Source organism: Eumetopias jubatus, unplaced genomic scaffold (genome assembly GCF_037043125.1).
Source record: "Eumetopias jubatus isolate StellerSeaLion01/CBP00866 unplaced genomic scaffold, mEumJub1_p1.0 scaffold_13, whole genome shotgun sequence".
NCBI classification, from domain to species: domain Eukaryota; kingdom Metazoa; phylum Chordata; class Mammalia; order Carnivora; family Otariidae; genus Eumetopias; species Eumetopias jubatus.
The window spans coordinates 96,527,221-96,551,044 of NW_028274819.1; the positions used below are offsets into that span (position 1 = coordinate 96,527,221).

At 40.7% G+C, this 23,824-nt stretch overlaps 1 protein-coding gene across 1 annotated transcript; it reads right to left on the bottom strand.

The window, feature by feature from the left end:
• Positions 1 to 2,474: 2,474 nt before the first annotated feature.
• SC5D (sterol-C5-desaturase) lies at positions 2,475 to 22,653 on the bottom strand. Its single transcript, XM_028125912.2, has 5 exons — positions 22,562 to 22,653; positions 13,945 to 14,162; positions 13,050 to 13,182; positions 11,378 to 11,478; positions 2,475 to 10,843 (listed from the first exon to the last, which is right to left on the bottom strand). The coding sequence occupies exons 2-5, from the start codon at positions 14,152 to 14,154 to the stop codon at positions 10,388 to 10,390; spliced, it is 900 nt and encodes a 299-aa protein (XP_027981713.1). The 5' UTR covers positions 14,155 to 14,162; positions 22,562 to 22,653; the 3' UTR covers positions 2,475 to 10,387.
• Positions 22,654 to 23,824: the final 1,171 nt, after the last annotated feature.

Consider the following 23,824-nt stretch of genomic DNA (forward strand, 5'->3'; position numbering starts at 1 on the left):
CCTCAGCCAGGACAAACAAAAGCAAACAAACAAAATTGGGGAGAAGAAAACCCACTGGAAAGAAGGTAATTTCAGTCTCTGATAGAGAATATTCCCTCCAAATTACATGTACTTTTACTTCAGCCTTTCAAAATAATTGTCATTTTAATACCTGGGTTTTGCACAGTTATCCGTCTTCGCTCCTATATTTGGCATCTAATCGTAAGACCATTGCAGGAGAAAAGGAAGAGATGGGAAATTTGGCTCTTCCTTTCGCAAGGGAGGAACAGAGACCTGGAGGGGTCAGTTAGCTGCCCCATGTCAAGACCCAAGTGTCTGACTCCCTAGTAGACAGGTGTGCGGGTGTCTACACTTTCGAGACTGAGCCAACATTGCAGTACTGTCATCAAACATTTGACCTCAAGTCCTTTCTCCTTCCATTCACATGTCCCGCTACTCACTCCTTTATATTTCGGGCAGCCTGAAAGTACACCTTGTCCCACATCTGGCCACCTCCCCTTCCTTACCTCTGTCTAGAACTTACAAACTTCCTTCCAGTTCCATCACTTTCCAGATCTTACCAGGCTCAGGTCACCGCAGCCCCATTACTCTTTATCAGACACACCGAAGACCTGCCCGGCATGCTTCCCTTTCAGTTGCGCCTATGGGGGCACCCTCTTTCCATCCGGGTCTCTGCTCAAATGTCACCCCCTCACAGAGGGCTTTCTCAGCTACCTAATCTAAAACAGCACCCCGGGAGTTCTTCATTCAATCAATGAAATGTATTTTTAAACTTGTATTTATTCTGAAGGGTAATACATCTACTGAATGTTGCATGAGGCTCAAAGCCTTCCTCAACCTGCTGGGCGACCGGCTCTTGTGCAGACGGTAGCTGACGGGGAGTCTTCCTTGTGTGACACCACCTAGTGGCTGCAGGTCTGAATTACGGAACCAAAGGTGGAAGACTTTCAGAAAGAGGAAGAGAGGAAACACTTCCCTACCACTTTGAGTCCTCATTCTTGGTCCCAGCTAAATTCTAAGATTGAGCCTAACATAAGCCTTTCTCTATCCATAGGCACCGAATTTCTAATTACTAAAGTAGCTGGAAGCTTGGCATCCCTAAGGGAGTGGAAACTTCCCGTGCCAGCTCTTAATCTGGAAGTCTGATAAACAAATTCCTTCATTTCCTATAGGATGGTACTGGGAACAATAGGATTTTGCAAGAATTGCCCATAACTACCCAATAAGTAATTACACACTCATCAAGGGACTACTTTTTCTATAACTCCAGCTCCGCAAGAAAGTTTACATTTGGAGCTGCCCTGCACGATATCATTAGCATAGTTGCTTTAAAGGAATTTGAACACCTGCTTTAGTGATGGTTTGTCTTCCTCTTAACCTTCTCACCAGAGTTACCATGCTGCCTATGAACTCACAATGTGACATTGAATAATTCAGCTTATCTCTTTGGACTTGTTTCTTCTGCAAATAAAGGGTTGAACTCATGATTCCTAGTGTCCTCCCTAGGCCTAACATTTTGTGATTCCATCTAGAAGAAGGGTTAGGATGTTAGTCATTCACCCCTGCAAGTGAATTCATCCTAGAGGCCTTAACCTAGAGAAAGAGACTGATTGTAGTGGGAGCTGAGCAGTTTTAAGAGCCTCATCACCTGAGGGAAGTAAAAGAAAGGGCTTCGGTTAGCAGGTTTAGAATGAATGATAACAAGGACAACCACTTACTGAGTGCCAACCAGCAGGCACTTTGATCAGTGTTCTGTCAGTTCCTCTTTACCTTGCAGCAGCGTATCCATTAGCGCAGAACCAAAGGCTGTGAAATTAAACAGACCTCAGTTTAAATCCCGGGTTCAAATCCTGACTTTCCCATGTTTGCTCCGTGACTTTGCACAGGTTACCTTCACTTTCCCAGTGGAGGTGGGGTGGAACTGGGGTGCAGAACCCTTTTAAAACCCCTATCTCATTTTCAGAGTTCTACTCTTTCCCCATCATTGCCGCAACTTTAACAGACAAAACTCAGTAAGATGGGGAATTCAACTTGCTGCCAGCACAATTTAGCTTTGACCTGCATTTCAGAAATTTGGCCCTACAACTATAGGAGATAAGAGTTTATTTTAGGGCAATCATAGAAGTATTTGGGTTCCTTAACTGGACCCTGAACTGGGAATTTAAAGTCATGAACTCAGTATCATCTTTGCCTGAGTTCCTTAGCACACTTAGAAGCAATCAACCAACCCTTTTAACCTCAGTTTCCACTAAAATGTTCTGTGCCACAAATACTTGGCCCTCCAGAGCCTTGCCTTCTGCAGGCCCTTGATTACAGGTAACTACAAGCGATCATTTAAGCAACTGTTTTGCTACTGCATGTCATGGACTTCCAATATCCCCCTTCGTTTTTGAAACAGGGTCATTAAAGACTTTAAAGCTAATCAAATCAGAGAAGCAATTGCAGATTAACACAGCACCACTTCGGAGAACGGATTCCTTTTTAAAATTTTTTTAATTGAAATATGGTTGACAACCATTAGCTTCAGGTATCCCATAGAGTGATTTGAAAAGTCTCTAGAATCCTATTCTTACGATTCTGGCCGCCAGAACCACTACCAGAGCCAAATCCTTTATCAGGTTTCCATCAAGAGAGCAAGGATTTCACCACAGGTAACCGGGAAAGCTGGTCACACAGTGTGTATGAGGTGACCGATTCTGTGTCTGGTGTTGGGATCTGAAATCTGCGGAGGAGGAAGTCAGGAAGAAAAGGTAAGTGAGGTGGACATCAGGGGGTGCCAGAGGCCAGCCAATAACTTGGGGGGGCTCTGCTGGAAATCGTGGTGGTAGACTGGCACCTCTGTCGTCCCTTCATAACTTTGAGGCGGAGGGCGCGTCAGAGGCTTAACCACACATCGGGCCCGGAATCCGGAGAAGCTGAAGGGTCTGAGAGGGGAGCTGTGGCTGCCGTGGGCCCAGATGCTGCCACAGGCCAACCAGGTGAGCCAGCAGGTGAGTTACAACATGACTGGGCAGCAACAGGGCTTCACAGACGGCGCCCTCTTTCCAAGCAGGGAGAGTAACGTAGGTGCCCCTCCATTTCTGCCTTCTGGATCTGCCGCCGAACGACGTGGGTAGCCAGGCTAACCTAGAACTCTGTAGCAAAGTACTTCCGGGAAACCCAGTTCTGGCTCAGCTAAGCTCACATAATACAAGACCACCGTATCACTGGTCACTGAAGAAATCTCCCTGGAAATAGAAAATACTTGGGATGGAACAATAATGAAAATGCAACATACTGAACTTTGTGGCATACAATCACAGCAGGCCTTAGGGGCAATTTTGTGGCTTTAAATGCTTGTATTTTTAAAGGAAAAAAAATTAAATCAGTGATCTGAGCTTCTGCCTTAAGAAGTTGGAGGAGGGGAGAGGGAGGGGGCAGAAGAAAGAAGAGAGGGAGAGGAGAGTGACAGAGAGATCAACTTAAACCAGGATAAATAAAAGGAAAAAGAGGAAGAAATTAACAAAACTGAAGACAATCGATAGAAAAAAATCAACAGAGCCAAAAGTTGGTTCTTTAGAAATCAATTACATGTATATTCTCTCAGCTATACTGAGCAAGGAAAGGAGAAATTTCCAGTATCAGGAACTAAAAAAGAAACATCAGGACAGATGTATAAGCATTGAAAGCATAATAGGGGAATGGTACAAACAACTTTATGGCAACAAATTTGAAAACTTAAGTGAAAGAGAAGAAATTTCTTGAAAAACAGTGTATCAAAACTGACAAATGGAGAAATAAAAATATGAAAAGCCTTGTATCTATTAAGAATTTGAATTCATCGTCAAAAATCTCCCCACAAAAAGAAGTCCAAGCTTTCTTTGGATAGGCAAAGACTTCTTAGGTGGGACACAAAATGCAATAATTATGAAAGATGTAAATTGATAAACTGGTCCTAATCAAAATTAAGTAATTTTTCTGATTTAAAAACCACAAGGGGGCGCCTGGGTGGCTCAATCCATTAAGTGCCTGCCTTTGGCTCAGGTCATGATCCCGGGGTCCTGGGGTCAGGTCCCTCATCAGGCTCTCTGCTCAGCGGGGGGATCTCCTTCTCCCTCTCCCTCCCATTCCCTCTGCTTGTGCTGTCAAATAAATAAATAAAATCTTAAAAAAAACCTCCACAATTAAGGACATGAAAAGGCAAGCTACAGATTGGAATTAACAGTTGTAATACATATATCTGACAAAGGACTTGTGCCAATATGGAAAGAATTCTTATAAATCAATAATGGAAAGAAAAACAACCTGATCTAAAAAGTGGCCAAACAACTTGAACTGATACTTCACAAAAGAAATGCAAAACAGCCAAAAAGCATGAGAAAAGCTATTTAACATCATTAGTCATTGAAAATGCAAATTAAGCACAAGGAGAGACACTACTCCATAAACACTAGAATGGCTACAAATAAGGACCCACAATACAGAGTGTTGGTGAGGCTGTGGAGGAAATGGAATTCTCATCATTCGTTGTGGGATTGTAAAATAGTACAACCACTTTGGAGAAGACTTTGACGGTTTCTTATAAAATTAAATATATATCTCCCCTAGGACCGAGCAATTATACCAACAGATATTTACCAGAAAGAAAGGGAAACATAGATCCATACAAAGACTTGTCTGCTTGTTTGTAGCAGCTTTATTCATAATAACCTCACCTAGAAATAACCCAAATATCCATCAGCAGACACGCGGATAAATGAATTCTAATACATTCAATGGAAGAGCAATAAAAAGGAACGAAGAACAGATATATGCAATACCATGATTTCAAAGCATGTAAGCTAAAAAGAAAAAAGCTAAACACAAGAGTACATACTATCTGGTTCAATTTATAAGAAATTCTAGAACAGGCAAAATTAATCTCCAGAAGCAGAAAGTAAGTCAGTGATAACCTAGGGCTGTGGAGAGATTGCAAAGGAAGATAAAACTTTTTCTGGTGAAGAAAATGTTCTGTATCTTCCTTGGGCTGGTGATTCCGTGGTGTACACATTTGTAGAAGCTCACTGAACCATGCATTGAAAACGAGTACATTTTACTGTCTATCAATTATACTCCCATTAAGTAGACTAAAAGGAAGAAATCCTAATGAAGGGGTGGACAAAAGTCATCACAGCACTTGCTCTCAAATGTTTTGGAATGTGCACTACGTTTCCAGGGTCCTATTTCTTTCCTTGGTTGGGAAGCCAAGGTGTTCCTCTAACTAAATGGCTTGGTGTGTAAAACTCTAATTTTAAAATAAAGAGATCACCAAATGCTACAAGAAGTAAATGAAAGTCTATAGTACAAATATTTTTAAAGTTGAGTGATGGACTCTGGATATCATTATGCTATTTTGTGGCTTAAGTATGCTTGAGGATATTTGAATCCTGAGTTGTCAAGGAGCTCAGAAAAATGTGCTGAGTACATAAGTGTGCCTTTTGGGGAGGGGATGAATCAAATACGTTAAATTTCTTAGCAAATGTTTAAGAAAACGTGATTAATCAAATATGTAAACAGTGTTAAGTGTTTAGGAGTATTTAATCCGTCAGACTTCTGAGTTAATTGTTGATCAAAGAACTGAAAACATAATTTCTCTTACTTTTGTACAAATTTTACTGTACTTCTATTTTAATAAGAGGTGGAGCCTAGATTTGAGAAACACTACGACTTAAGTGTATTTTAATGAAGTATTAAGTATTTATAAGTATTTTTCTTTCCATACCAAAACTCTGCTTTGACAATGAAGCTCAATAACACAGTTCACACACGTCCTTCTTGCCTTGAAGAAATTTAATTTCCAGGGAAGTTAAGTTTCTTCTGCTTTACCTCAAAACCTTGTAAACTGGCCTTATGGTTTACAGCAGTGCATTTTTAAAATAAAATTAGCAACAAATAATTTAGCTCTCTTAAAATTCTTATAAAAAATTTACAGTAGATCATGTATCAATTTTGGTTTTACTTACGATTTTCCTCTGCCCCCTACTTCTAGTTCACCCCGTCTTTCCCCCCCCAGTGTTAAGGTTGAAAGGACCCAGGGGCTTTTTTCTCCCAGCAATTGATTTCCACTGAGGGCCTATCCTAGGTGTAATGACAATAATCATTGAACCTAGAAAGCAGAGGCATTGAGCGCAATTTACATGAAGAATGGCCTCTGCTGACATTTAATTGAGTGTTTCTAACCTATTTAATCTTATTAGGTGGGCAGGATTTCCCATCAATTTACAGATAGAGAAACCAAGGTCATGCAATCAGCAAGTGGCAGAGCCAGGACTCAGAACTGTTTAACTCCAAGGCAATTAGTGTCTGTCATTCTTCTCGGGCAAATTACACCCCAGCTGAAGCTATAGCTTTGTCCTGCCTGGTTTGTCATTTCTTGGTGTAATCAACCAATAATTGTGAAGATCTATTTGTTCTTCTTTCTGTATCCAGAGCACTGTTATGTAGTAACCGCGCACAGATTCAATGAATCCTCTGATCAGTACTCATACTACTGATTCCCGAACGGTCAGAATCCAGGGTACTGGTGGGTTTTGTTGGTTCCCAGTGGAGGCGGGACTTTGGGGGAAAAAAAGATAGTCCATCCTTGGTGAGGACCCATCTGATTCCTCTTTACTTTCCCTTTGACTCCTCCCAGGAACTCAGCAAATGTCAGCTAATGAATAAGTAAGAAGTGAATTATTGGTTAAAAAGGCGGTGATGAAGCGTCTACAGAAGTATTTGCAGCCCCTCATGCAGTGTGGGGCACCTGGTAGGGGTTCATTCAATGTTTCCTGAAGAGAATGACACTTCCATTAGTTCCTTCAGCAAAGTATTTATCAAACCCCAGCCGTGTCTTTTAAGGACACACAGTTTAATACAGTGATGATTCACATACGGTCTCTACTTTGAGGGAATCTGGGGTCTAGAGTAACTAGGGTGCACTTAACAGTGTTGGAGGACAGACAGCAGTAACTCTGATACAAGACTGCCAGTCAAGGTTTTTGACTTTGAAGAAGGTGTGAAGACAGGGAAAGGAAGTTCTTTACCCCTTACATTGGCTTGTTTCTTGGTTATCTTTTTTCACGCTCTCCTCGGCCATCTCATGGCCTCAAACTTTTCTTCTGTCTGGGTCAGTCCCAAATCTTTGTTCTGATTTGTCTCCCTACTGTCCCCCTTCTCCCCAGACACCATCTCTATCTAAATAGCCTGCCAGCCCTGCAGACTCCATGCATCAAAACCTGCACTCGGAATTCTCTGCCAGGTCTGTCCCTGACTTCTTGAAGATGGGAAGAGAAAGAAACGTGGGCCAGGGCAATGAGAAGTAGGAAATGCATGGGCATGTAGAGGCAGGCAGACGAGGAACAGACGCAAAGCACAGGACGGCACCCAATCCAAGTGTCTGGGTTTTTGAAATGTGTTCTTGTACCACCTCCTTCCATTTCCTGATTTCTACCGTAAAAGTAGAGAATGTAATCTTGACTTTCCCCTTCTGATCTTGAACTATAAAAGGTTTCCAAGTCAAGGGGAAAAGCCTTTCACTTGATGTTCCTCACTTGCACAAATACTGTCTGAATTCCTCTAATGGAGACGGGGACAATGCAGTAGAGTTCCAGAAACACTGCAGGACCACTTAGCATAATACTGCCTAGTAAGACTAGAATTTAAGAAGAAAGGAGGGAGGGCAGAGACTAGTTGGATTATTACTAACATCTTTAGGAAGCTTTCCTCTCTCTATACATTATGTCCCTTCTTTTCTATTAGCTACACAGTAGTAAGAATCTAGAGGAAACTAACACTCATACTTGGAGTAATGGAATTAAGGCGCCAAGACATCCAGGGGATGGATAACTTGAAGTATTCTGGGGGCTCATTCATCTCTTCAGAGCCTTTACTGGGACCCCCAAAAGAAGAATAAATTATGTGAGCACGGCAAACTGGCTAGCTGTTCCAGGAAGCGGTTGCCCTGTCCTCCCAGGCACAATTAAGACATATTTCCCAGAATCTCTGGTGATCTGAGATGGGCCATTCGACAAAGTTTTGTCCAAAGGAACATGGGTCAGGGATATGCAGGACTTTCGGGCCCTCTCCCCCTGTGGGCTCCTCCAACAAAGAAGACTCTGGAAACTAAGAGACAGGCAGCCCCAAGATGGAAGGAGCCTGGGTCTCAGAATGACCATGGAAAGCTGCCCACTGACGAGAAACATCCACATTGGGCTTTACGAGAGAGAAAAACTTCGGAAAAGTCATGCAACTGCATCCCAATTTCCTCATGTCAAGGACTTGTAACAGTGCCTGATCAAGAGTAAAAGCTCAATAAATATTAGCTGTCATTCACAACAGTCCAAAACCTCGGTGATGCAGCAGAAGGGGTCCTAAGAGGGAAGTGTATAGCAATACAGGCCTACATCAAGAAGCAAGAAAAATCTCAAATAAACAACCTAAACTTACACCTAAAGAAGCCAGAAAAAGAACAACAAATGAAGCCTGAAGCCAGCAGAAGGAAGGAAATACAGATGAGAGCAGAAACAAATGATCTAGAAACTAAAAGAAACCATACAACAGATGCATGAAGCCAGGAGCTGGTTCTTTGAAAAAATTAGTAAAATTGATAAACCTCTAGCCAGACTCATCCAAAAGAAAAGAGAAAGGACCCTAATAAAGAAAATCACAAATAAGAGAGGAGAAATAACAAAACCAACATTATAGAAACACAAGGAAGAAAACATGAAAAACACCAACAAATTAGACAACCTGGAAGAAATGGATAAATTCCTGGAAACATATACACTACACCAAAGATGAGCAGGAGGAAATAGAAAACTTGAATATCAGCTGTCATTATCACAGAAAACAAAGTTTACTTATTAATTTCCTTTTTTGGGGGGGGCAAAGCAGGGTACTGGAGGCCGGCGGCGGGGGTGGGGGGCGGTGGTCAGTGGAAATCACTGGCTGTATCTATCAGTTTCAAAACACCAACTGGTTCTCTAGTATGTTTAAGTAGCCCAACACTGTAATAGTGACTCAGAAAAAAATATTTTCTTCTGGATCCCAAGCGTTACATTTTATGACTGGTCTCTTGCTAAAACACTCAAATCTAATAAAGATATGAAATATAAAAAGAATGTGATACCCCCTTCTTTCTTACCCCCTTGACATCGAACATTTGGGGACATTTAAAAGTTCTGAAAATCCACATCATTTCTGTGATTTCAAATTGACACAAAATTTGTACAAAGAATACTTTGTGCTGTTACAATACTTAACTGATACAGTTTAATAACAGTAATAATCAACTTTTATTGATTTTACATAAATAGCTTATAGAATGCCTTTTTCAACCCACGTTTTTCCAGTATACTTATGTTACAACACACAACATTTCCTTATGAAACTATTTGTTAAATCTTTTTGCACAGAAAGTGGGGAAAGGTGAAGGGAGAAGAGGGAAAATAAGATTTCAGAAAACTAATCTTCAGTGATCGGCCTAAATATTTGGCAATTACTTCCTTTTATAGGAAATTATAAGACTGTAATTTTGAACATATCAAAAGTGCAGTGCATCCACTTAATTAAAAAAGCAGTAGTGTCAAATATATTATCTGGGCATCAAATTTCCCTTTTTAAATATATTCAGGTTCACATAATCTTATTAAATAATGGTTTAAAATAATAACCATCAAAATCTTTAAATAAGCCCAGATCTGTATTAAATTGTGGTAATATCAGTATTTTTTAAAATTCTAATTTATTTTTTCATCAGTAAAATGTTAATATTTGACAATGTCCCCAGAGAATAAGCTTCCTATGTGTAGGAAGATGATAATCTTATTACACCTGCTATTAATTAGGTTATTTACTTGGCCACTAATACGTTATATCAGATTTTTTTTCACACTGATGTATCCACTGGAACAAAATACTACAGGTAGTCATCATCGTACCAACATTGAAGACTTAACCATTCCTGAAACAAGGAACCATGTTTATATTAGTATTTCTTTGTTATGATGCTTAGTCTTGGTATTATCAAGCACAATGTATTTTTCTTAATGAATATGGGTGGATTAAGGCAAAAGGACATAACCTAGTCCCCTCAATAATTTATTCTCTATCTTTATAAAAACTGTTGTTGAGGCTATACAAGTTACAGATATGCTGGCTACAGAGACACGACTTGTCCTTGAGACTAACACCTAGCATGGTAAACATGAGGTTAAAATGTCGGTGTTAACAGCATTCCTTCCTTGATCTACATCACGATCATTCCTCAGCAGTACCCACAATACAGACTCTCAAATACCATTTGCTTGCTGTGTCTCTTGGTTGTATGTATGTAGATTATTTTTCCTTATTAAAAATATTTCATAATATTTAATAACAGGGCAACAATCTACTCAGTCTTTGTAAACTCCCCACTGAATAATTTTTCATTTTTACAACCATTTTCTGCATGGCTGTTGCACTTTTCTTCTGTCATCTTCTTCACATAACTAAGTGGTCCTTTCCCTTCAAAGGAGGAAGGATTTTTGAACGAGCCTCCAATTCTATCCCACAAGGTGAAATACTGTCCATAGTTATAGTCAAAGAACATGTGGTGGTCTGTATGATGGGCTGAGCCATTAATAAATGGCCTTAAGATGTGGGGAACACGAAAATCACCATCATGAATGGAAATCGTCCAGATGTTGACCAAGATGTACAAACTTAAGTAGACCACCTTGTGTAATGGGAAGATAAAAGGGTATATATGGTAAGGTAGACTCTGAAGAAAGCCATCCACAGGGTGAAAAGCATGACTTGCAAATGGAGTAGGAATCTTCCAGAGATGATGGGGTTTGTGTATGCGCTATAGAAGAAAAGAACACAATTAAGAACCACCTTTACTTTTCAACCTGGCTTTTCATGCTCATGTTGTAGAAATGACATAACTAAAAAAGTCTCTTTAAATTCCACAAAATCACTTTATAAAATGCACCCATTTGCCTGAAAACATAACGTGTTAACACAGCCCCTCCAGACCCATAAAGAACACAAACAAAATGAACCCGTATCTGTCAGGACTATGGTTACTCAGGTATTTAATAAGTTAGAGGAAATTCTTGGAAATAGAAAACAGAATTTGGGGGCACCTGGGTGGCTCAGTCAGTTAAGCGTCTGCCTTCAGCTCAGGTCATGATCTCAGGGTCCTGGGATCGAGCCCCACATCGGGCTCCCTGCTCAGTGGAGAGTCTGCTTCTCCCTCTGCCCCTTCACCCTGCTTCTGTGTGCTCACTCTCAAATAAATAAAATCTTAAAAACAAACAAACTAGAAAACAGAATTTGTAACCATACACTGCTGAAATGTACATATTTTTTCTCTTTCCCCTAAAAATGACTCTACCTTATACACAAGTCTATGATGAAGGCCTCTGTGAATCCAGTAGATCAGCATGTCAGTGAAAAAGAGGAAGGACAGTATACTGACAAAGAGGCGAACCCAGCCTAGGAGAGATAACACGACGTATCAGAATCAAGATCTGGCTCCCAGGACCAGAATTTATTTGGTACTTATCCATCTAAGTGCACAAAACGTGAGCTTAGACTCAAACACTATAAACTGTTTTGGCTAATGCAATACATTATAAATTAATCTCCCTTAACTCCCTGGTATCTGCTGCTTTCCTCACTTCCCTCCCATAAAAACTTGAACTTAAACTACGAAGGCAATTTCGAGATAGAAAAAGCATACACTTAAGGCATCTTTATTATTTGAATCTCTGAGCATAAATAACACCATTTATTTTTCCTTCATATTACTTTCCATAAAACATATCTTTACATACTATTTTCCTGCTTAGAATTTTATTTTCCAGTAAATACCGCAAGCCTAGCATTTACTCCATGACCCAACACTTTCTCACCTTTCCAGCCTCACCTGTTCCTGTCCTAAGCAGGCTGGTTTACTCAATGTCCTCCCAACATGTTGAAAGTCATACCTCTGTACCTTGACTTATTCTGTTCCAGGTATCTAGAACACTATTTCTCCTTTTATTTTTACTCATAATCCTATCCACTTTTCAAGGCCTAGCCAATTCATCACCCTACTGTATAATTTTTGTTCCTTCCTTTAAATATCTAACCTCTTACTTGGACAACAGGTGTGCTGGTGCAAGCAGGCCTGGGTTCCAGTCCCAGATCCACCACTTACTTGCTGAATGACCTAGGCAAGTTACTGTACATTAATTTACTCACCTATAAAAGGAACATGTCATAGAATTGATGTGGAATAAAACAGACTGATACATGTGAAAAGCTTAGAACTGTAGCTGGTATGTAATAACACTCAATAAATGTTAACTACTATTCTTACTTTCTAATACTAGATACTAGAGATGTATCTTCAATAAATAATGTCAGAATTTCACAAAAATTTAGTTTAGGTACTGCAGGGCTATCTATAATAGAAAAAAAGGAATAATCTAAAGGTCTAAAAAATTGGGGATCATTTAAATAAACTATGGATATCTACACAATGTGATACTATAATATACTATATAATGTCAATATTTACTGACATGAAAATATGGGCATATATACGACTAAGAAAAAAAAATCAAAGTCCAAACCAGTTTATATGGCAGGGCTTCATTTTTGTAACAAATAATGAAGTAGACAGGCATAGAAAAGTGGAAAGATATATGTCAAAAGAGGTAGTTTCTAGGTAGCAGGATAGTGGATTTTAAAACTCTGTCTTTTCTGATTTTTTCTAATTATCATGTACGACTTGAGTTTTTTGTTTTGTTTTGTTTTTTAGAGTCTGAATTCAATAAAGAGAATAGTGAATGAATGCAAAGGTCTCTCTGATCATATTCAGCCTTCCCTGGGCACAATTCCATCTACAACCAATACTTTAAAATTGATTTAGGAAATGTATGTATGTGGCAAGACATAATACATAAAAACAGAGCATTAAAAACAATTAAACAACTTGTGATTACTTTCAAAGAAAAAAAGAGGCAGATCGGTTCTTTAGAGAAACCATTGTGTGCCTGGCGTTCCTATTATTAACTTACCGCTGGGAAACTCTCCTATGTCATCATATAACTTGCTGTAACCTCTCAACTCCAGCAGGAACAGTGACACAGTGGGGATACTAATCCACGGCAACGACTGCACAGTAAACGTAATCTCTCTATAGACTTGATTCTGAAAATGAAATGGCCAGTCCTTAAAAATCACAAAATCTGGGTGAAACAAAAACCAGCCTAAAATTGTCTTGGATTTTTACAATCTCTTTTATATGAAGGAGCTTGCCGCCAAACTGTTTCTGTGAAAATGGTAGTATGTGGGAATGAGTGTGTAAGAACATTCCTTTTGTAAAGAGTAAATGCAACAGATACTTTAAATTCTGAAACTTTCTCTCTTTCCCACAAAATCTGCATGCTAGATTTCTATTTATGGATTAATCATGTCTTTCACAAATAAGGTCCATCCCCAACCCTCCACTGATTTTTTTTTCAGTTTGGGAGTCACTGATAAATACAAATAACTGGAATAGAAAAATGATTGTAAACAAATCTACAATCTCCTATCTAGTCAAAAAATGGGTATGTAGTAAAAACATATTTCAGTTGGTGAAAGTCAAACATTAAAACAATTACACAAATGTGTGCATTTATTTATTCATCACTATTAGCAAAGAAATTCATTCCTATGTATCTAGGAAGACACAAGGCTTATAATTTAAAAAAACCAAATAACAAAAAACAAAGTTGGATTCATTTATTTGTTTAAATTAAGAGAAGGAGAGAGGGGATCAGCCCTACCAAAAACATCTAACCCATCTGAGGCTGGTTGCAAAAATTTTTACTTAATGGTTATAACCAGTTTAATTTGAAAATCTCACACACAAATTCCTATTATTTTTACTGTAACAGTAGTTAAAAAGTAGGTAAGAAAATCACTTACCTTTAAAAACTGTGGATGCTTCATTAATGAATGATCATAGACAAAATAATAACTCAGTGTTGCAAAGAAGAAATAAAGGATATAAGCACCAAGATTTGTTACAATCAGGAGACTAATAGTTTGTCGGAAGATGTCATCCTCAGACCATGAGGCTGGATAGAAGTACGGTGTAAAAAAATAATAATCTGCAGCATTGAGTACAAGATCCATCTTAGCCCCTAAAGGATAAACATGTGCAACAATTATTTACCCATGCTGATAGTTCTCAATGCAAAAAACTTGGAAAAATTATACAAGAAGTTCCTGCTTTAATAAACACTTATAGTATAATTCTGCGGCTAGCTACCAGAATCCCTGAAATGCCATTGTTAGAGCCAGAAGGGATCTTAAATATCACCTCTAGTCCAATCTCTTCATATTATACACGGGGACATCAAAGCTCAGAGAAACTGAGGCCCACCAAGTTTTTTTTTCTCTAACATCCAGCTGATAAATGGCATCCATGTAGATCTAATGCCATCTCTGTGTTCTTTTCCAACGTCTCCTACGGCAACGTGGCAAGTAGTTAAAGATGTGGAACGCAGGGCAGTAGATACTCAGATGTTTACTCTTTTGGCTACAAGTTTCAGCGGTACATCTCTTCTAAAAGGACTCTGATTTCAGAGAGTTTTCCTTCAGTGCTGAGACTTAAAGATAAATTTGCTAGATGGATCTATGCCGCCACCTCAGGGACTATCTGTTCTTGTGACAGAAGGAAAGGCCACTCCCTGTTATGCTGAGTGAAATAAGTCAATCAGAGAAAGACAGTATCATATGACCTCGCTGATATGAGGAACTCTTAATCTCAGGAAACAAACTGAGGGTTGCTGGGGTGGTGGGGGTGGGAGGGAGGGGGTGGCTGGGTGATAGACATTGGGGAGGGTATGTGCTATCGTGAGCGCTGTGAATTGTTCAAGACTGCTGAATCACAGATCTGTACCTCTGAAACAAATAATGCAATATATGTTAAGGAAAAAAAAAGATAGCAGGAGGGGAAGAATGAAGGGGGGGAAATCAGAGGGGGAGATGAACCATGAGAGACGATGGACTCTGAAAAACAAACTGAGGGTTCTGGAGGGGAGGCGGGTGGGGGATGGGTTAGCCTGGTGATGGGTATTAAAGAGGGCACGTTCTGCGTGGAGCACTGGGTATTATGCACAAACAATGAATCATGGAACACTACATTAAAAACTAATGATGTAATGTATGGTGATTAACATAACAATAAAATCGACAGAACAAAAGGGGACAGATTCTTGACATTTAAGAACTAGAATACACTTATTCCTCTTCTCCCAGTCAATACTCCAGATTGGGGGCTGGCAACTGCAAACTTGTAACAGTTCCCGGAGAATGCACAAACGAGTTGTCTGGGAATAATTTAAAATTTTCAATTGCTTTCAGTCCAGCCTGCCTGGAGCTTGGCTCACCTATATGTGTTAGTGAATTAGCCTGAAGATTTTTGCCGAGGTATTTTGTGAGGCTCATTCAAACACTGTGGACATGAATATATACTGAGATATCATTTCTTTGCTATTGGATTAATGAACATCCTACAATTTGATGATATTCTCTGCTGGTACGGTTGTAAGGAAATAGGCATGATCCCCTACACTGCTATGGGCTTGCCAAGTGGCGCAGCTCCAATTTAACAATATGCTACTACCATGGTATTCCACACCGCTGCAAATTTACTCAGCACTCAGGCTGTCATCTGGTATTATCTTAGCTAATTCATCAGGGTTATGTTTAGCTGTTTCATGATCAGCAGAATCGTTTTCACCATACTTTCAGACATTTTTCACTACATGGCTTCCTATTTTTCTGAATCCTCCCGTCTTAACACTAACATTTGTCCTCAGTGGAGCAGTTCTTCATGATATATCCGTGCTTGTTTCCCAATCAACAAAGCAATCAGTGGCACTTATTTACATTCTTGTTGGCAAATCCACTTAATCAAAACATGGTTAAGGGCGCCTGGGTGGCTCCGTTGGTTAAGCAATCCTTTGGCTCAGGTCATGGAGTTCCAGGATCAAGTCTTGCATCAAAATCCCTGTTCAGCAGGGAGTCTGCTCTTCCCTCTGACCCTCCCCCCTCTCATGCTGTCTCTCATTCTCATTCTCTTTCTCTCTCTCTCTCTCTCTCTCTCTCGCAAATAAATAAATTAATTAAAAACAAACAAACAAACAAACAAACATGGTTAGGATCTTTATTTTCTCTCCTGGGCTGTGCTTTCCCATTTTTTCATTTGTTCTTGGTCCTCAGCACTGGTGTAAAACTTCAGCAATCTGTTTTTCCAGTCTCTAAGTCACACGGGGTGGTAATGCCCACACTGTCCTCCTCAGCAGGAGAGCTCACAGACAACAGGCACAAGCTCCTACAAGAACTCCATGTCTGTACGGGGCGCCCGGGTGGTTCAGTCGTTAAGCATCTGCCTTCAGCTCAGGTCATGATCCCAGTGTCCTGGGATCGAGCCCCGCATCCGGCCCCTTGCTCAGCAGGAAGCCTGCTTCTCCCTCTCCCACTCCCCCTGTTGTGTTCCCTCTTTCACTGTGTCTTTGTCAAATAAATAAAATCTTTAAAAAAAACTCCATGTCTGTGCCATTCCTAATGACGGATGCTTCCAATCATTCTGTTATTCAGATGGGCTATCTTTAACTATTTAAAACAATATTTCTGTCTGCAATTAAACCCAAAGTAACAAAAATAGTCCCAGAAAAGAGCAGAGGTAGGAATATCTGACAGGTGCACCAACACACAGTGGGCACCTCAGTCAGCTGGAGAAAGCCTGTGCCATCAAATGAGTTTGAGTGCCAGCCTTTAAAAAACAAAAACTTCCTAGTTTTTCAGGGCTTTTCAGACTTTGAAACTGTGGCTACGGGACTGTGGACGTGCCTTTGTGTGGCTTCATTGCTGTTTAACTCATGTATAAGCATTTGGATAGATTCTCACCTTATGCAATTTAAAACAATGCAACAATGATTAATCCAATATTGCATAAATTTCTACAAGCAGAAGAGCTATGACAAAGATCAGATGCATCAGTAACTTTGGCAGATACTGTTAAATTGCTCTGCATAGGAGCTGCGTCACTTTGCAAGCCCAGAGCAGTGTACGACCGTGCCTATATCCCTACAACCTTACCAAAAGAGAGTATCATCAAACTTTAGGATGTTCGTTAATCTGACAGCCAAGAAATTATATCTCAGTATATAATTTATCTTTTTCTTAATATGAGTGAGGTTGAGCATCATTCCATATATTTAGCATAATTTATATATATTTTTCTTTTTTTTAGATTTTATTTATTCATTTTAGAGAGAGTGAGAGAGAGCACAAGCAGGAGGAGAGGCAGAGGGGGAGAGGGAGAGGGAGAAGCAGACTCCCTGCTGAGTCAGGAGCCTGATGCAGGGCTCAATCCCAGGACCTGGAGATCATGACCTGAGCCGAAGGCAGACAATCATCTGAGCAGCCCAGGCGCCCCAATTTATATTTTTTTCAGTGAAATTGTTTTTATCCTTTGCCCACTTTCCCACTGGGTTTTTAGTTTCTTAAAATCAAATTCTAGAAGTTCTTTATTTATTGTTTATCCTTGCTTGTGATATGAGTTGCATTTTTTTCTCACTTTGTCATGCAAAGTTTTTTTAAAATATTTTTTATTTATTCATTTGAGAGAGAGGGAAAGAGAACACACAAGCAGGGGGACTGGCAGGCAGAGGGAGAAGCAGGCTCCCTGCCAAGTAAGGAGCCTGATGTAGGACTCCATCCCAGGACCCCGGGATCATGACCTGAGCTGAAGGCAGACACAACCATCTGAGCAACACAGGCGCCCCAATTTATAATTTTTTCTGTGAAATTATGTTTTTATCCTTTGCCCATTTTCCCACTGGGTTTTTAGTTTCTTAAAATCAAATTCTAGAAGTTCTTTATTTATTAAGAGTGTTTATCCTTGTTTGTGATATGAGTTGCAAGCATTTTTTTCCCTCACTTTGTCATGGAAAGTTTTTTTTTTTTTAATATTTTTTATTTATTCATTTGGGAGAGAGGGAAAGAGAAAGTGCACAAGCAGGGGGACTGGCAGGCAGAGGGAGAAGCAGGCTCCCCGCTGAGCAAGGAGCCTGATGTGGGACTCCATCCCAGGACCCCGGGACCATGACCTGAGCTGAAGGCAGTCACTTAACCAGCTGAGCCACCCAGGCATCCCTGTCATGGAAAGTTTTAATTAACTAATGTCAAATGCCAGATACTGACATATATCCTTCATTATACATTGTTAATTCATTTAAATAACAAGTATCAAGCACTACACTAGGTAATGAGCATACAAATATTGAAAAGATAGAGTCTAAATCCATCTGAAAGGTAAGGCAACTATAGAAACAATTACATCAATACAAGTGCTATAATAAAGGTATACACACAAATTCTATATAATCGGAAAAGACAACACAACTGCCCCAGCTTATAGTAGAAGGCTTCATAGTGACATCAGCTGACTCTGGCTTTAAAGGACTTTATTAGAAAGAAAAGGTCAGGGATGGCCATTTCAAACAAATAACTTGCAGGGCACCTGGGTGGCTCAGTTGGTTAAGTGTCTAACTCTTGGTTTCGGCTCAGGTCATGATCTCCTGGGTGGTGGGATGGAGCCTCAAGTCAGCCTCCGTGCTCAGCACGGAGTCGGCTTGAAGATTATCTCCCTCTGACTCTTCCCCCGCTAAAATAAATAAATAAATCTTAAATAAATAAATAAATAAAAAACAACTTGCAAAGGCATGGAAAAAAGTCATGGTACATTCATGACTCACTGGGTGTTGCTGGTGGGTGCCAAACAGGGAGACAGGGATGAAGTGGGGGGGGGGGCGGGGGGAACTGTTCCAGGATAAACCTGATAAAAGGAAACTGGTGTCAGGCTGTGAAGAGCTGTTGCCCTGCTAGGGAATCTGACCTTCCCCCATACACAATGGGGAGCTACTAAAGGTTGCTGAGCAGGAAAGACGTTCTAATCAGACCTGTATTTCATAGAAACCACTCCATTAGGAATATGAGCATTGATGAGCAGAAGAGAGAGAGACTACTTTGGTTGCTCCTGTGGTAGACTAGCTCAGCAGCTCTGAGAACACACATGCCCGTACACTGGAGATTTAGCACGTAAAACCCCACAGGGTTTGATGACCAATTAAATACTGGAATGTGAACAAGGGATAAATCTAGGATGGCTGTGAGATTTTAGCTGGCCTGAGTAGATGGTGATGTCACCATAATCAAAAGAGGGAATGCTGGGAGAGCTGGTAGCTGGTAGTCCCCACAGGACCAGGGGTGCATAAGGAATGAGGGATTCAGTTTGGGTCTTAAATCTAAGTAAGCATAGACTAATAAGCTTTAAGTCTATGCTTACTCTTAGACATAAGCAGTAGACTACATACAAATATGAATCGGAAGTTCCTGAGCTTGTAGTAGTTGAAATTGAAGTCACAAGGAGTAGAGACTGCCATGAGAGATCATGTAGCAAAGAAAGTAGTCAAAGTAATAGAAGGAAACAAACATTTTGAAACAACCTAACAATTGGAGAAAGATACTGTGACACCACTAAAGATGGGTTAAGAGTTTACAGCCTAATCTGGATGTTACCTTGTATCCCATAGCCCGAAATCAATACACTACAGACAAGACAGGCAATGCAGCCAAAACCAACTCAAATAGTAACTAAGACTCTTATTTATTCAACCTTTAATATCAGATGCAAGTAATAACTTTCATTAGATCTCAGTCCTTAACTTTAAGCAACTCTTCAGTTTTGCTTTTATCTGAAGACCATGCTAATTGTGTTAAGTTGTATATTCCCCGGATATAATTGCTGTTACAGTAAACCAGTGCCTGGAAGCGAGGAAGAAATGTACTTCAGTCAATCTAGAGGCAGTTTAGATACTGTGAAATAAAACCTTTTTTAACTGTTTTTAGAATTTTGCTTTCAATTCTATTTGTTGAACATATTAAATATTCATAAATATATCACTATACTTTCTAACATCTAACAAAAAATCTTCTGAAATCAGGAACAATATGACCTCAAAATTGCATTTCAAATTTGAAGTTTATATTCAAACCCACATCTGTAAAATTATAGAACTGTTAAGGTTTAGAGACTAAGTCCCTAGTGTTTGGGCACCATCTGAAAGAGAATTTAGTCAATAAACAGGAGCTATTTATCACTGCTGTTACGGGGCCAAAGCTGAGTCAAAACTACTTTAACCTAAGGGAGAAAAAGGTGTCATCTGATTTTTCTTTGAAAAATGATGATATCTAATATCAATATTTACTATACACTTGGTACCATAAATATTAGCTCCTTTAACACTTCCAAGAAACCCTAAGAGTTAGGTACTAGTGTTATAGGTACTAGTATTACGGATAAAGAAGCTGGGCACAGGAATCTGGGGCACCTGGGTGACTCAGTCAGTTAAGCGTATACCTTTGGCTCAGGTCATGATCCCAGAATCCCAGGATTGAGACCCACGTTGGGCTCCCTGATCAACAGGAAGTCGGCTTCCCCCTTTGCCCCTCGTCCAGCTCGTGCTCTCTCTCTCTCTCAAATAAATAAGTATATAAAATCTTTAAAAATTTTCAAGTAATCTGCTTGGGATCATCAAGTAAACAAATGCTGGGGCTGGAACTCAGACACATGCAGTCTGGTTACAAAATCCCACGGTTTGTTTGGTTTTTTTAAGTTTTTATTTATTTGAGAGAGAGAAAAAAAAGAGAGAGAGCACATGCACACACAAGCAGGGGGAGCGGCAGACAGAGAGAGGGAGAAGCAGGCTCTCGGCTGAGCAGGGAGCCCGATATGGGACTCTATCCCCGGATTCTGAGATCATGACCTGAGCGAAAGGCAGATGCCCAACCTAGTGAACCACCCAGGTGCCCCTCAAAGTCCCAAGTTCTTAAACCAAGACTTGAACCGAGTTCGACTGCCTCTTCATCACTATCTCAACTCTTCAGCTCCTTAATTTTTTAAATTCTCAGTGACTACAAACTCACAAAATTTTGCATATAATTTTAAGGCGTTTATACCTCCTTAGGTCAGGGGCTCCACAGACCCTAAGTTAAATATCCCTGACTAAAACAGAAGCTTGTATTATTTTACCTTTATAGAAACAAAGAAAACTTTTTCACAAAACACAGTTATTAATTAAACACAATCAGGCTAGAATAACTGAGTCTACTATTACTTTGGCTTTACTTTAAAAGTATTGATAATACTAGTTAACATTTGTTGAGAACCAGGTATTATTTAAAAGCATTTTTAATGTATCACCTTGCTTAATTCCCACAACCCTATGAAGTAGGTATTTCTATAACACCTACTTTATAAATAGGGAAACGAAACTGAAGGCAGGAGTTTTCAAATAACTTGTCAAGTACCAAGTTACTCCTGAGACGTATATTCCAGAGTCTGTTCTCTCAGCTTCTACATTGTTATCTCTCAACTTGTATACATACAGATGGGGAATTCTGAGTATCTCATGCTAATTACATTACATAATGAATGGAAAAGCATTCCCTAAGTGATCAAGGATCATGTATTTATCTTTTTTTTAGATGCTTATCATTAGAAACCTAAACACACACACACACACACAACGACGGTGATATAAAGACATAACCTGCTGGAAGGTTTTGGTTAAAAATATCTGGCTACCACAAGCTTTCCAGGTTGGAAAATTTTCGTACTGACATTTGGAACTTCACCCATCTATACTACCTCCAAATCCATTCTGCTATAACATATGGATGCCAGCAGACATGATGTGTTCCTTTTACGATGCTAACCTAATAGATTAGTTCTCTTCCCTTTTAGTCTTCTCAAACCGTGGATTGTTGCCCTCCCATCTTAATTACGTTGCAGTAACTGGGCTTTGCGCTGTAATGGTCAGGAGGTCACAGCCTAATTTCTTTGCCCCTTTAGAAAAGAAAAATCCCTCCAACACCGAGGGATATCCGTTCCAAAGTAAAGCATTAGCGTTCGCTAGACGGATTTCCTCGGATGAGCGATCTGCAACAGCCAACATCAGACAAAAATCCCCCCAACACAGAGGGATATCCATCTCAATGTAAAGCATTAGGGTTCGCTGGACGGACTTCCTTGCATGAGCGATCTGCAATAGCCAACATCAGACATTTCGTTTTCTGCACGCCTATCTTTGTGCCTGTTGCTTTCACGTGCAGGCCTCCTCGGAGCCCTGAAACCTCCCCTGGCACGGCAGAGCTCCCCCCTAACAGATCTCCGGGACAGCGGGTGTCCCCCGAGCCCCGCACTCGACGCCTTACGGCCCGCGCCGGCTTCCAGGACGCCCGGCTGCCTGCCAATCCCTGCTGCGGATCACCGAGATAGCCCAGCGCCCGCCCAGAGCCTGACACTCAGGCGGCGTTCCACGCACGCCTGCCGCTAGTCGGCAAAAAAAGGGCTGGGCGCACCTGTACCCATCCTGCTGATTGCTCCCCACCCACTTTCCTCCCCGCTCCTCGCCCGTCCCGCTCAGGTGTATTCCATCTCCTCCTCCTGCCCTCCAGCCATTCCTACCTCCAGAGGGTTTGTGGCCGATTCGGCCTCCGCGGGGTCCTAGGCTGCCGGGGCCACTGGGCGGCCGGCGGTGGTCAGCCAGCGGGCCAAGCCTGGAGGGGCGGAGCCAGGTACGAGCTCCTAGCGGCAGCAGGCGCCAGCCAATCAGGGACCGGCGGCATAAGCTGATATGACGGCAGATCGCGCGACTTGGCTGCGCGCGGCTCTCAGTGGTCACGTGGGCGCCGCGCGCTCGGCCACGCCCCCATCGTCCTCCCGTTGGAAGGGAGGGCGGGACCCTGGTTCAGGTACCCGAGCGGCGGAGGATGGAGTTTCAGGTTTTGTTTTTGTTTCCCTTTCAGCTGCCACTACGGGTGTAGTTCGGAGTCTTGCACGAAGCAGGCTTACTGTATTTATGCAGACATTCCTAAAACCGATGCTCTACCTTGAGGGAAATAGGTATTTCCTTTGAGTTGAATGTCAGAGGCATTTTCGTACTCTAGTGAAGGAAGCTCAGTATCTGTAAAACAATTACTAATATTTCTCAATCGGGAGCCTGCCCTTTTATATAGCATTGAATGGCTGGAATTTGGCTGAACTCGTTTAGGTAGGTGTTTAAATGATAGGAACCTTTTCATAGAACGGACAAAGCAAATCTATGCAGACTAAACGGGAATATTGTGTGGCTTCCTAGAGGTCGGCTTTGGTCTGGGAGTGTGTAGGGTTTTTGTGTGTGTGTGTGTGTGTGGGTGGGTGGTGTTTTTTTGTTTTGTTTTGTGGTTGTTTGCTTTTCTAAACGTAAATTGAGGTGGTCACACTTGTAGATCAAATTCCTGGAAGCCTCAGTGTAGTGCTTCTCAAAAGGCCAACCAGCTGTGTCAGCACCATCTGGGAGTTGCTTGGAAATACAAATCCTTGGGAGCCACTCAGACCCCCTGGATCAGAATCTCCCGGAGGGTCCCAGGAATTTGTATTTTAACAAACCCAAAGTGAGTCTAAACGTTTGTTAAAGTTAGTAAACCACTGTTCTAATGAATTTGACCAGTCAGAAGAAAATTTAGTCCTTCAGTTTTGCTCCTTCCAGAGTGATAAGTAGAAGAAAATACAGGAAAGTGGGAGATGACTAAATTTGGTAAAGATCCATCTCTGTTTCCTTATAGGACCATCAGAAGTACTACCATGTTAAGGGGAGAAATTATTACACTCCAATCATAAAAACTTTTTATATGAATATTGTTTTAAATATCTGTGGCTTGCCTCCTAATTTCTTTTTTTTAAAATTGG